The following is a 12,355-nucleotide window of genomic DNA, read 5'->3' on the forward strand; positions in this document are numbered from 1 at the left end:
CACCCCAACCTATAGTTCACCCCAATGTGAATTCCAGCCTATAGCAAATGGGTGCTGTTTTAGCATTATTTCTAAGTTAGTGTAAGGAGACACTGACCAGTCTAGAAGTGGTTCAGGTCCGCAAGAAGCTCGACTGAACAGGGGTGAATAGTTTTTCCACCAATCATCCTGTGTGGGGTTGCCATCAGACAAACCCTGTGTTGTCTGACATTGCAGTAACACCTGACCACTGATTCCCGATAAGGTTTTCTTTGCAAGTACTACTTCATCTCCGTGTTTCAGACGTTTTGCACATAGGTGAGTGACGGGGCACTTAAAACGCTATCACTGCCAACCTAAAAAGCATGGCACCTACATGCAGAACATGATTCAAAACAAGCAGAAATAAATACACCACTGAGTAAAATGCAGCAAATGTGGGCCAAGTCAGTGAAAGCGTTACATTAAGCATACACCTGTTTAAAAATGAAAAGGGGTTTATTTAAAAAGAAACTACCTTCCCTTTTTCCCCTGTGGTCATCTCTGTGACACACAGGTCCTGGATTAGCACTTGTTACCAGCATCAAATCAGCATAATGTTAGTCGTCCTTTCCTCCAGAATATCACAGCAGAAGAAAAACAAACCCCCCATAAGTTCTTCTACAAGTATCCCATGGCAATATTTGACATCAGCACACCCATTCTAAAACTTCTACTTTACCATGGAACTGTGACATGAATACAATTAACAAAATAAAACACAAAAATTAACATTAGCCCATCTGCCCAGAAATGGGCAGCAGGGCGCCAAAAAAAGTTGGGATTTCACAGAGCAGTTCCACAGGAGACCGACAGCAACATCAAAGCCGCCAGATCTCCTTTTATTTTGAAGAGCTGCATACGGCAGAAATAGACTATCAACTATGCCTCACGAAGGGTTCACAAATTGCCAAGCTCGGTCGACACACACCTTCTTGCGTGAGGGTCTCTGAGGTCCATGGGGCAGACACTCCCCCACCACCCAAAATAAAATTTCACACACATTAATCTAGAAATGGTCCGTAGTCTAAATGAAGCAACCAGATTCAAAGCAATATTTTACTACAGATGGGCGTTTTGCTCACTGTCGAGGATGCAACATCAAAAAACAAAACAAAAAGGGTATCTTAAGCCCTAATGCCTCCAAAGCCCCCATACTGTAGCAGCAGGTGAAGGCAGAATCCTCCAGCAGTAACCAGAGTTCAAGGACTCTACCAAGACTGCAAGGTATTACCAGAGCAAGATGCAGAACCTTAAAAGTGACAAGGACCCCCTTTCCTTCATATTACACAACTGAAAGCAGGAGACCCAAAGGAAAGGAAAGCTTCCTTCCTCGTAACCGTACAGAAGGCCAAATGGATAATTTCCCCTCCGCCTCATCAGTGAAGCTTTCCGAACCAGCCTTGCCTTCAGTGCAGATGTGGACTTGCAGGGCTGATGGGCTGAGATCCAAAGACCCAAACAAAAGTTTGGGTCCAATCCAGCAGAGGTTTTTGCTTCTCCCCTACCCCAGTTCTTTGAACAGCGGATCCCTCTGCCGTTGCTTCCAAAGCCTTTTGCCATGCAGCATGGGGACCTGAAGTTCAAGAAACACAACTCACAGCAACTATTTGGGCACATGGAGATGGTTCAGCCATTCAACGCACCCAGGCCACAGACATCTAGTATTCCATGACAGGAGTATTCAAGGAATATATTTTTTTAATTACATAATCGGATGGTGAATTTTTTCTCTATAGGGCAGTTGCTTCCCTGATCAGACTACAAGGAAATTCAAATCTCCAGCATTACCATCGTGGCCAGTGAGTGCCAGAAAGCCTGTCTGCATTACACTTTATGCAGCACACTTTATGACTATACATGGCTCATATTTTTATGTTGGATGTGTACATCCCCAACCTTACCAAGAAACTGCCATGTATCACAAAGCTCTGCATCCTTAAGGCGGAGCAATTTAAAGTGATGCCCTTAACACAGATGGGACCAAGTTGGATGACGACACCAGCCAAGTCTTGCAAAGCTTCCTTTGAATGTTCCTGTGGCTGGATTACTTCCTCATCTCTTTTGTTTAACTCATATCCCTATCCGAAGTTGGCAGGTAAGTTCAGGTTTCATTTCTTCATAAAAAAAAACAAAAAAAAAACCTTTCCCTGCTACTTGGATGTTCTGGGAAGTACAGTGAAGCTAAAAAGATGACAAAACGCACATCTTTCAAAGACAGATGCCAAACTGAGCCTGTGCCCTGCAATGGAACCTCTATTACAGGCAGATCCAGACTGGTGCAACAAGTAGCTGGTATGAGGCTAGTCCTCATCTAACATGAAATTGTTACAGGACCTTTTCTCCCCCTAAGTTTCAAGGGCTACATTCAAACACCCCCCGGACATGACAAAACAAATGCTATTCCAGAGAGGAGGACTAAAAAAAAACATATAAAAACTATGCAGTGATGTCATTATTTGCAGAAGGGTGGCTATTCTGTGTTGGGATTACGTGATGTAGAACTTGGTGGTCCCATCCAACTGTCGTTAGGGAGCCTTTGTCTGATGGCGACCACGACAACCCTTTCACGAAGTCTCGATGGGAGCGGTTTCTGAAACTGAGAAGAGCACGAAATGTTGTACAGTTATCTGGGGGAATCACATAATGACTCAGTCAGAAAAAACAAGAAAGCCCCCTCCTTGAGCAATATGCATTCTTGGGAATTACTAGAAATGGAATACACCTAATGCACAGTAGAGCTTATGGATTCAGGTGGCTATTGTAACAGTGAGACCTTTGTATTTTTAGGCTAACAGGACCTTTTCTGGAATACCATCAAAGTAAATTCCAGTCCACAGACTTTCAGTCCATGCACTCACTCAACAGGGAGGTCAATGTGTGAGGGACAGAGACTGCCTTCCCCATGCGGATCCCCCCCCCAATAACTACCTTAGAAGGCAATCCACTACTCAGGTTGTCCCTGCAGATGAATCTAATGAAACAGCCTCAGCCTCTCTTCCTCCCTCCCTGCGCACTAGCAATGGTTTGGATGATGGGATGCAAAAAAATCTGCATCTCACCACAACTCTTCACCCATCTCAGTAGATCGGAAATGGGCTCAGTGAGGGATGGGTGGTATGGCCTGTTTGCCATGCCCTTCAGTGGCAGCTGGGTTGACAGCCCTCTACTGCCCTACAATCTACCTCTCTCCACCTAGTGATGCTGAGAGCCACGTGAAAAGCAATTCGTGGTGAAATGTGTCATTTTGGATTTGTAAAAGTTTAGGCCACTCCCACAGGAAACACATCAAAACAGAATAATCCATGGGGCAACTTACTTGAAAACATAACCAAAACTGATTAAAAAAATTAAATCTCAATTTGAACATCATGCTGGTTAGCCAAAAGCACTTTCCTGCTGACCTTTCCCCCGCTTGTTTAAACTGGGCTGTTACCCAAGTCAACCAGCACAGGTTACATCTGAATCATGCCTAAGAAGAAGGCGGGGAAGGAGTTGTACTATTTTGTACTTACACTTCTGAAAAGCTGGAATCAAGGACAACTACAGAGCAGTCTTCACTGATGGAAGCCAGAAGGGATGAACTAGAGACAGGAGAAAAGCTCATGAACACATACAGAGACTGGCAATTTAGGCCTGGCAGGCCACAAAAAAAACAGATGCCACAGGTGGGAGGCAGCAAAGGACAGTTTTAGCCTACAGCTACAGCTGGTGGAAAGCCTATAGCGCCATCCTAAGCCAAACTATTCAGAATCCTACTCAGGTCTATTCAATGGGGCTTATTCCCTGGCAAGTGTTCTTAGGATTGCACTGCAAATCAGTTACTATTGCTTAAAACTGAAGCTGCAGGACAATGCAAAGACATACTGGCAATGGACAGAACTGAAGCTGACGATACTGATGATGGGTTCCTAGTGAAATCTAGCTTGGTTCCTCCCAAAGCCTTTGTTTCAAATAACACAACACTATAAAGCATTTTCAGTGGGAGAAAAAGACACATTCTGGAATATCAACATGCTCCTAGTCATAATGATTTCCAGAGGAAAAAAATGTAAATTGACTTTTCTTTTATCACTGACACTCAGTGCAGAACACCACTTCAAATAATTTAGCTGCTTTCAACACACAACCGAACAACCTAAAGCAGTGGTCCCCAACATGGTGCCTGCTGACACCTTTCTGGAGCTTACCAAAGGTTTTTTGGAAGTGGGTGGGGCCAAATAGGGCTTTTGCCCAGCAAGGCTTCTGATTGGCTGTGCAGATTTTTAAAAATGTTGCTTCAGAAGCAGCCGCCACCACAGCACAAGTATCTGATTCTACACTATATTACTGAAGTTAAGCTGTGGCAATCATTTGGTGGCTGGCTCCACCTCCTGCGGCAGCCATTTTGGAGCAGCCATTTTGTTGCTGTGCCCACCAGGCAGTGTTAGAATTCCAAAGGTTGGAACCCACCAGCTTGAAAAGGTTGGGGAACCCTGACATAAAGCGTACAGTACATTCAAGTAATAGAACAATTGCACTTTACAAGGGAAGAAAGGAAGTCTTCGCTTCGGATGAGCATCTCATATGTTATACAGACCTACTCATCAGAAATGACGCTGAATATTCAAAGTTGGCTTTAGGATACTCACATGCATAAATTCCAATACCTGCTAATGCTATAGATCATACCTATGTGCAGAAAAAGCAAATCCAGTAATATTTCGAGAGTGCACAACTGTGCTGCGCGCAGAGTCTGGTTTCTTTGTGTCTACAAAGACAACAGTTCCATTTTCGTCACCTTGGAAAGGGCGACAGAGAGCAGCATTGTTATCAAGCCGACTGTAAACAAAATTCAACCATACCGACTAAGCAGCAAGAACCAAGAAGTACTCCTTACCCAAAACAAAAGTGTCATTTTGATGTGGATGCCACACCAGTGAGGTAGAAAGATTACTAGAGGCAGTGCAGACTACACGAGACACAAAAAAAGAGAAAGGAAATGCCGTCAGTTTATTCTTATTTTATTTCCTAGCACAGCAGATCAGCTTTAAACAAGAAAGGAGAATGGAAGACACAGAGGGCTGGTTATTATGGAGTTCCTCAGCCTTAGACTATATAATTATATTGTCCATCTAGTTCCATTGTCCATCTAGTTCTATTTAAGTAGCAGTACTTCAGGGAAGGCGAGTGGCCCAAAAACTGGCATCTGGCCTATTTTATTATAGTGAGCATCAAGCGATCTTACTCTCTGGCCACTGAAAATTCAGGAAGATACAAGATTCTTTTGCTGGCAGCAGTTGCCTACATTTCTTTGACTTGCAGAAGCTAAACTAACTAGTGTGCGTTACTGCCTCAATAGTACTAACTACCATGGAAATTACATGTCTTCCCCAAGCTTTAGCACTGCAGTTTGGACAATACTAAGATGATTTGGGCATTCAACACGACGCTGCCAAAAACAAAGTGTTTCCTTAAAAAACAGTTATTGTACTAGGCTTATTCATTGGTCATCAAGTGAGGCTGTTCTATATGCAAGCTGCTGCTGTAAATAACATAATGCCACGTGGCAGGGTGTCCTGAAGGAAACAGGATTTCAAGGGAGTTTTTTTTTTTTAATCATTGGGTTCCAGCGCAATCACTCCTAATCAGAGAATGGCATAAGTTCATGCACACACTCCCTCTTGCACATAATTGCCCCTTTCCCGTCCATGACTTGCCATAACCGTCACTTAACCTGCACTGGCACTAGGATTAAGAGTAAACAAGATGGCCTGAAACCATAATTTTAAATGCCAACTGTGGTTTTAGGCAATCCTGCTTAGCCTTAACCGTTATTAGCACCAAAGCCTGGACAACACTAAATTAGATTATGGCAAGTTGATCAATTATAACCCTTTAGGGGACTCTGGGGTTAGGCAGTGTGGAATTTCTGCAGGGCAACAATCTTTGAAATTGACAAGTTGGTTCCTCTGACTCCTAGCCAAAGGGGAAAACAAAGAACCCATGGCCACAAAAGACATACCAATGCGAGTTGCTGGTTTTGGAGACCTGGTATCCCAGAGTAAAATCCTGCTATCCTAAGAACAAACAAAACAAATGGAAGTTATTTTTAAAATCAAAATTTTAACTGCCAGGAACTATACTTTTCTTTCCAGAAGTAGTTCTTTCAGCCTTGCCAGATTCCTCCCTCTCCCCTAAGAAACTCTGACCCTATTACCTTTGTGGTTATGCTGACAATATAGGGCGATCAAAGCCTTGCTTTCTAACTCACAAAGAATCAGAAGCAAGAAGCTGGCTTTACCTCAGCGCAGGACAAGAACACTGTATCCTTTCCAGGGCAGGACGCAACACATGTCACTTGGCCAGAATGAGCTAGCAAAAATTAAACAAAAGGAAATAAAGCCTTCATGTTAATATGGACGCATTTGACTGGTCAATCACAACCTGGTGCCATATAGGTAGGAGAAGGCTTCACTGAACACACAAGGGACAAAGGGGTTTTTGACCCCCTAGGCAGCTCAAGAAGAAAGGACAAGTGGCTAGGATGTGAAGTGAGAAAGATGTCCCAGTTAGCATCATGGCTGCCAAAGCAAGTCACCCAGAGGTCTTAAACAACAGCAGCACAGGCCCAAAACCTAAGGCAGTTACCACAGCTTGGGAATAACACAGACCTTAGGGACACAGCTTGCATTTAGGAATGAAGCAGCAAAATGGGGGCTTTGGCTGCTTTTGCAAATTCCATTACGAAACCTCAGGTGTGATATACCTTGCAGAGTCATTGATGGTAGCGAGGGGAGACTGCAGGGGATCACTTGTGTTCCTGCTAGTACAACTGCCAGATGACTCCTAAGCTTTGGTGAGGTCACCTTATCAGTCCCTCCCCCTATCCTGAACTGAATGAGGGTCAAGCTAGAAAGATGAAGAACCAGGAAGTAAAAGAACTCCTCTTCAGCAATTTGTTTTTTATAACAGCAATTGATTTCAGAAAGCTCAGTAGCTGAAAGTAGCAATTCATCCCACACAATGGAAAGAAAGCTTTTCTCATGTGGTTTGCTCAAATGTCAACCACTGAAAAATAAATGTTGCTTGCCACAACCAGGCCTTCTCTAATCAGAAAAACAAAGTCTGTCTTTCGCGTCCTCCCTCCCTCTTATAGTTCTCCTTCCGTCTATCTAGCTTTCAACAGAGAATTGTATTTAACGCTGAGATGAGGCCTGCACATGTTCTGAACTGCGCACATAAGAGGCTGTGTGGAACTTACATCTCCTGAGCACTCTTAACATCTGGCATACCATCAGAATGTTCAACGTGACCAAGAAGGAAGACCACACAAGCAACGCTGCTCAGGAAATTGGGATTCACCCCACTCTGGATGGGGTTACACTTCCACTTAAAAGAACAGCATTTACAACCTGAGCGATGCATAGTTCCACTGATTCAGATAAACATTCAAGTAGTAAATACAGCCTTTAATCTCTTTTTGGGGCTGGTTTACCAACTGCGACCCTGCCTTTAAGAGTGAGATCCGGCTGCAGTTATTCATGCTCTGGTCACTTCCAGGATGAACTGTTGTTTCTGAGGATGGTTCATTGGCTGGAGAGTTTTACAGGCTGTCCATTAGTTTCTGGGTTGAATTAAAAATGCTGGTTCTTGCCTTTGAAACCTTAAACCACCCAGTACCGTGAAACAGAAAGGAGTGTGTGCCTGCTCCCACTCAAGCCAGCCTGAGCTCCAAAATCATCCTCCGAAGCCCCCAAATCCTCGATGTGCCCCCAAGTCTCAATATTTAGGTGGGTAGCCAGCCATTAGGGACAAGGCCTTTACTCTCATGTTGCCTGGTTTGTGGACCATCTTGTCCTAACTTTCCTGATAACTTTCCTGCACCAGGCAAAAGCTTTATTTATTGACCTAGGCATTTATAAATTGTTGATTTTAGTCTACACCGGGATTTGTTTAGTCCTGTTCTTCAGGGGTTTAAGACCTTATTTATATTTGCTATTATTTTATTTCATAGTAATAAAACTATGGTTTTTCTGGTGCTATTTGGTTTTAATAGGTTGTTAATTAATCTACAGACAATGCCACATGAACTTTACTACTGCTGTATTATAGAGGTGCTATTGAAAATGTGTTAACACAGTTTTGTAACCTGTTATTAAGCAAAATATTTTATACACAGTTCTTATGCTGTTATTATGCCCTTTACTGTAATTTTATCTGTTTCAATTATTGTAATTTTAAGTTATCCTGATCTTTAAAGAGCGCAGCAAACAAACACATTACATAAGATCACCAGCTGCTGAACAATCCAGTGGAATATTGTCTTCCTGCCTGCTCAGGAGCTTTTCGCCCAAAGTAGGCTAATGACAATATTGATTGAATAATAATAATAATAATAATAATTTTTTAAAAAAAACCAAAGCAAGGACTGCAGCTTGATCAGTGAAGGCACACAAAGTTCTGCAAGGACGGCTTTAGTTTTAATCCTACTGAAAACTAACAAGTTTGAAGAGCAGACAAAATGAAGAACTAGGAGCCAACGCAGTGCCATGGCTAGACCCCTGCACATAGACGGCAAAGACCTGGGTACAAATCATTGCTCAACCATGAATCAAACTAGGTGACCTTGAACAAGTCATTCTCTTTCAGCCTAACCTATCTCACAGGGTTGCTGTGTGGGTTGTTCAGTGTACTGTACCCTGAGCTACTTTGGAGAAACTCCAGGACAAGAAACAGCAATAAGTTAGCACTCACCTCTGTAGGAATTCAGCACTGTTTCCTGAGGGACGTCCCAGATCTTCACACTACACATAAAATCCAAACCACGTTAAGAAGAAGAACAGATACACTTACATAAAACAGACAAAGCAATACCGCAAAGGATCACCTGAAGTCTTTGCTGCCACTGACAGCATGTTTGTTGTTGGCGAAGACACTCACTGTCGTCACAATGTCGTCGTGCTCGTACTTACAAAATTTGTTCACTATCAGGGTCTCGTTCTCATCCAGCTCCCAAAGTTCCAGAGCACCTGCACAAGATGGGAACAAATTCAGAAGACTAATTCCTATGAAAACTCAAACATGCACATGAAAGAGATGACCCTCCATTACTTACTGTGTTCTTGGTATACCTAAACAGCCTCTCTCAGTATTGCCCACTAGATCACATCTATGATCCAAATACAATAAGAACCCTATTTATGAACAGGGTGCATTCCAGAAGTTAGTTTGAAAGTTAGGATATATTTTCCCATAGAGATACATGAACGTTTGCAATGAAGAACAGCAGAAAGCAATAGCGCTGTAATTCTATGCAGTAACTAAATCAAACCATAGAATAACTGTAGAATAAGATTTTTAAATTTTTTCTTTAAATGCTGGGCTGTTTTACTTACAGGAGGCAGGTTTAATTAGAGAATATAAAGATATGTGGCACAGATCACACTTTGGGGGAAAGGAGGGAGGGATTTCTCAAATTCATGTCTAAACAGCTAACAGAAAATTAATTTAAAAGGGGAAGGGCTTAAAATACAAATCAGTGGCTCTTCCCCCCTTGTGTGTGTGTAATTCTTGAGCTTTTCCTCCTTTCACAATACCTTCCCAGTCCTCATCCTTTGTGGCTCCCCGCACTGCCTTCCAAGCTCACTTCCTGATCTTTGCTATATATGTAAGGAAATACTGTTTGTAAATCAGGGGCTTACTGTACAACAAAAGTTCAGAAGAAGCCAGCGGTCCTTAAAGGAAATATCATTTTTTGGAAATAAACACAGCTTTTGAAGCAGTTTACCACGTGAGCTTGGTCCTGCAATGATCAACTAAACTCTCTGCAGAGCTGAAGGCAAACGCTATAGAAAAGTTACTCATAATACAGTTCACTAAACAAGAGGCCCCTAATATTCACCTGAATCAGAAGCTACCAAGATGCCTTTATCATCCAGCCATTTCAGATCTGCTATGCCTGCTTCAGTTTGAACCCCTGCTGAGCAAAAGCCTTCATTAGGAGCTTTTGATGGGTCCTTGAATACCCAAATGGAACCAACCCAGCACCGTCCACTTAAGCTGGATGCTCCCAGGAGCAAGGCACCATCTGGAAAACAGAGAGTTACATTAAGTGGCGATGAAATATCTGCAATATATTTTACCATCTAATACTAAGCAGAAGAATCATTACTAGAGATTATGTAATGCCAAGGCTGAGCTAAGTTAAAAGAACAGAGCCTCTTTTCAGAGGGCTCACAATCCACGCTACAATGAACAACGCTAGACCTGAAACCTCTGTTTTGAGCCTTTTTGAAAAAGGCAACAAAAACGCTGTAAAAATAAAAACAATTCAAGGCCAAACTTTGCCTGGGAATTGTTCTAGAGTTCTGACTGCCAGAAATCTATACTTTCTATAAACCAAGACCCTAATAAGCGCTATTCAGCCGATGCCAAATGCAAATGCCATTTAAAAGGCAGTGAGAACAGATTAGTGCATTCATCTTGATTACTGTAACTGAATTTAATGTCTGAAAAGCAGTACTGGGACAGTTTTAATATGAGTGGGGGAAAGGAATTTTACAGGATGCAACAGAAAAGACTAGAGAAAGAAAAGCATGCATGCCACCATACCCCAATATATGGGGTGGGGGGAGAGAGGCAGCCTTCCTAGGGCATGTTACATGGGAGATTGAGCATTGCTTGTCATTCAAAAAGAATCAAGACTGCTTCAGTATAGGAAGAATAGTTTCTTTGTAACAGCACTGAATATGCCCGCTGACTGGGTCATTTGCCTTCTGCCTAATCACAGCATGAATAGCAGCTATCTGGGAAATAAGACGAACATCCAGAAATGATTCATTCTTTTTAAGAAGTCCCACCTTGGTTAAGCTCCCAAACCTATTTGCTTTCCCTTATCAGTCAGCGCAAAACACAATACTGCTCAGTTTCAAAACGAAGCACCTGAGGGGGGGGGGACAAAGGTGAGTGTTGCAGAAAACAGTAACAAGAGTCAATGAAGCAGCTGGGGTTGCATGCGGTACATACAAAGCGCCAAGACTCCCGAGAAAACAGTGGGCTTAAAACAGAAACTGTGTATTAGCCGATTCTATCCTGTCTTTCCCCCAGGGCTCTCCTCTAATTTAACTCTCCTAACAGCCCTGTGGACCCTGACCTGGATGGCCCAGGCTAGCCTGATCTTGTCAGATCTCAGAAGCTAAGCAGGGTCAGCCACCAAGGAAGTCCAGGGTTGCTGTGCAGAGGAAGGCACTGGCAAACCACCTCTGTTTGTCTCTTGCCATGAAAACCCCAAAAAAGGGGTCGCCATAAGTCGGCTGCGACTTGACGGCACTTTACACACATACAAAGGGAAGATGACTGGGGAAGGCACTGGCAAACCACCCCGTAAACAAAGTCTGCCTAGAAAATGTCAGGATGTGACATCACCCCATGGGTCAAGAATGACCCGGTGCTTGCACAGGGGACCTTTACCTTTCCTTACAGTAATCACAGCCCTGACCTGGATGGCCCAGGCTAGCCTGATCTCGTCAGATCTCAGAAGCTAAGCAGGGTCAGCCCTGGTTAGTATTTGGATGGGAGACCTCCAAGGAAGACCAGGGTTGCTGTGCAGAGGAAGGCACTGGCAAACCATCTCTGTTAGTCTCTTGCCATGAAAAGCCCAAAAAAGGTCGCCGTAAGTCGGCTGCGACTTGGAGGCACTTTACACACAACAACAACCACCCTGTGAGGTAGGCTAGACTTAGGGACAGCGGCTGGCTCAGGGTTATCCCGCTGAGTTTCATTCGCTTTAACCAAATAAAGATAAACCGTTAATTCACAGCTGGGGAGGGGGGAGCCTGACCATAAACCCCGCCCGCATCCGACTCGCGATGCCCGGCGGAGAAAAAACCCGCCGAGTTTGGATCCAGGGGCTGCAGGCGGCGCCACGGGAGCCGGCGCCTCTCCAGGGCCGCGGGGCTAGAGGCGAAAGGGATGCGCCTTGGAAGGGATGCGCCGAGGCCAGAGGCGGCTACCTGCCCGGTAGTGGGCCCCGTCCAGGTGCCGCTCCATGCAGGCGGGGGCGTTGGGCGGGATGCTCCACTCGGACCCGGCCTCCCCACCCACCGCCTGCCCGGGGTCCGGCTTCGCAGCGTCCATGGCGGCGGCGGCGGCGCGCAGCTCTAACGGAGCCAGCGGGAGAAAAGTCGGCGCGCTCCCACGTGCTCCCAAACCCCCGTTCAGCCCGCCCCCCGCAGATCTCGTGCTCCTTGTTCTCGCGAGAACGTGTAACAGTTCACGCTCCTCCCCCCGCCTCATAGGGAACAGGAGAGGGCAGGCCCGAGCGGGCGTCCGTTACTCTCGCGATACGGGCCCTTTC

At 44.4% G+C, this 12,355-nt stretch overlaps 1 protein-coding gene across 1 annotated transcript; it reads right to left on the reverse strand.

Annotated features, from left to right (window-relative positions):
• Positions 1–2,457: 2,457 nt before the first annotated feature.
• Positions 2,458–12,165, reverse strand: WDR77 (WD repeat domain 77). Its single transcript, XM_056844163.1, has 10 exons — positions 12,012–12,165; positions 9,902–10,087; positions 8,888–9,029; positions 8,755–8,804; positions 6,302–6,372; positions 6,023–6,077; positions 4,898–4,969; positions 4,690–4,798; positions 3,534–3,602; positions 2,458–2,617 (listed from the first exon to the last, which is right to left on the reverse strand). The coding sequence occupies exons 1-10, from the start codon at positions 12,133–12,135 to the stop codon at positions 2,458–2,460; spliced, it is 1,038 nt and encodes a 345-aa protein (XP_056700141.1). The 5' UTR covers positions 12,136–12,165.
• Between the last annotated feature and the right edge of the window lie 190 nt (positions 12,166–12,355).

The sequence above is a fragment of the Euleptes europaea genome, chromosome 2 (genome assembly GCF_029931775.1).
Source record: "Euleptes europaea isolate rEulEur1 chromosome 2, rEulEur1.hap1, whole genome shotgun sequence".
NCBI lineage: Eukaryota > Metazoa > Chordata > Lepidosauria > Squamata > Sphaerodactylidae > Euleptes > Euleptes europaea.

Bases quoted from the DNA above. Each gene is read 5' to 3' on its own strand.
- WDR77 (XM_056844163.1), bottom strand. From the start codon at position 12,135: ATGGACGCTGCGAAGCCGGACCCCGGGCAGGCGGTGGGTGGGGAGGCC. The intron at 10,088-12,011 runs GTAGCCGCCTCT...TCTGTTTTCCAG, and splicing joins CGGGGCCCACTACCGGGCAG to ATGGTGCCTTGCTCCTGGGA. The intron at 6,078-6,301 runs GTAAAGCCAGCT...GTTTGTTCTTAG, and splicing joins TGTTCTTGTCCTGCGCTGAG to GATAGCAGGATTTTACTCTG.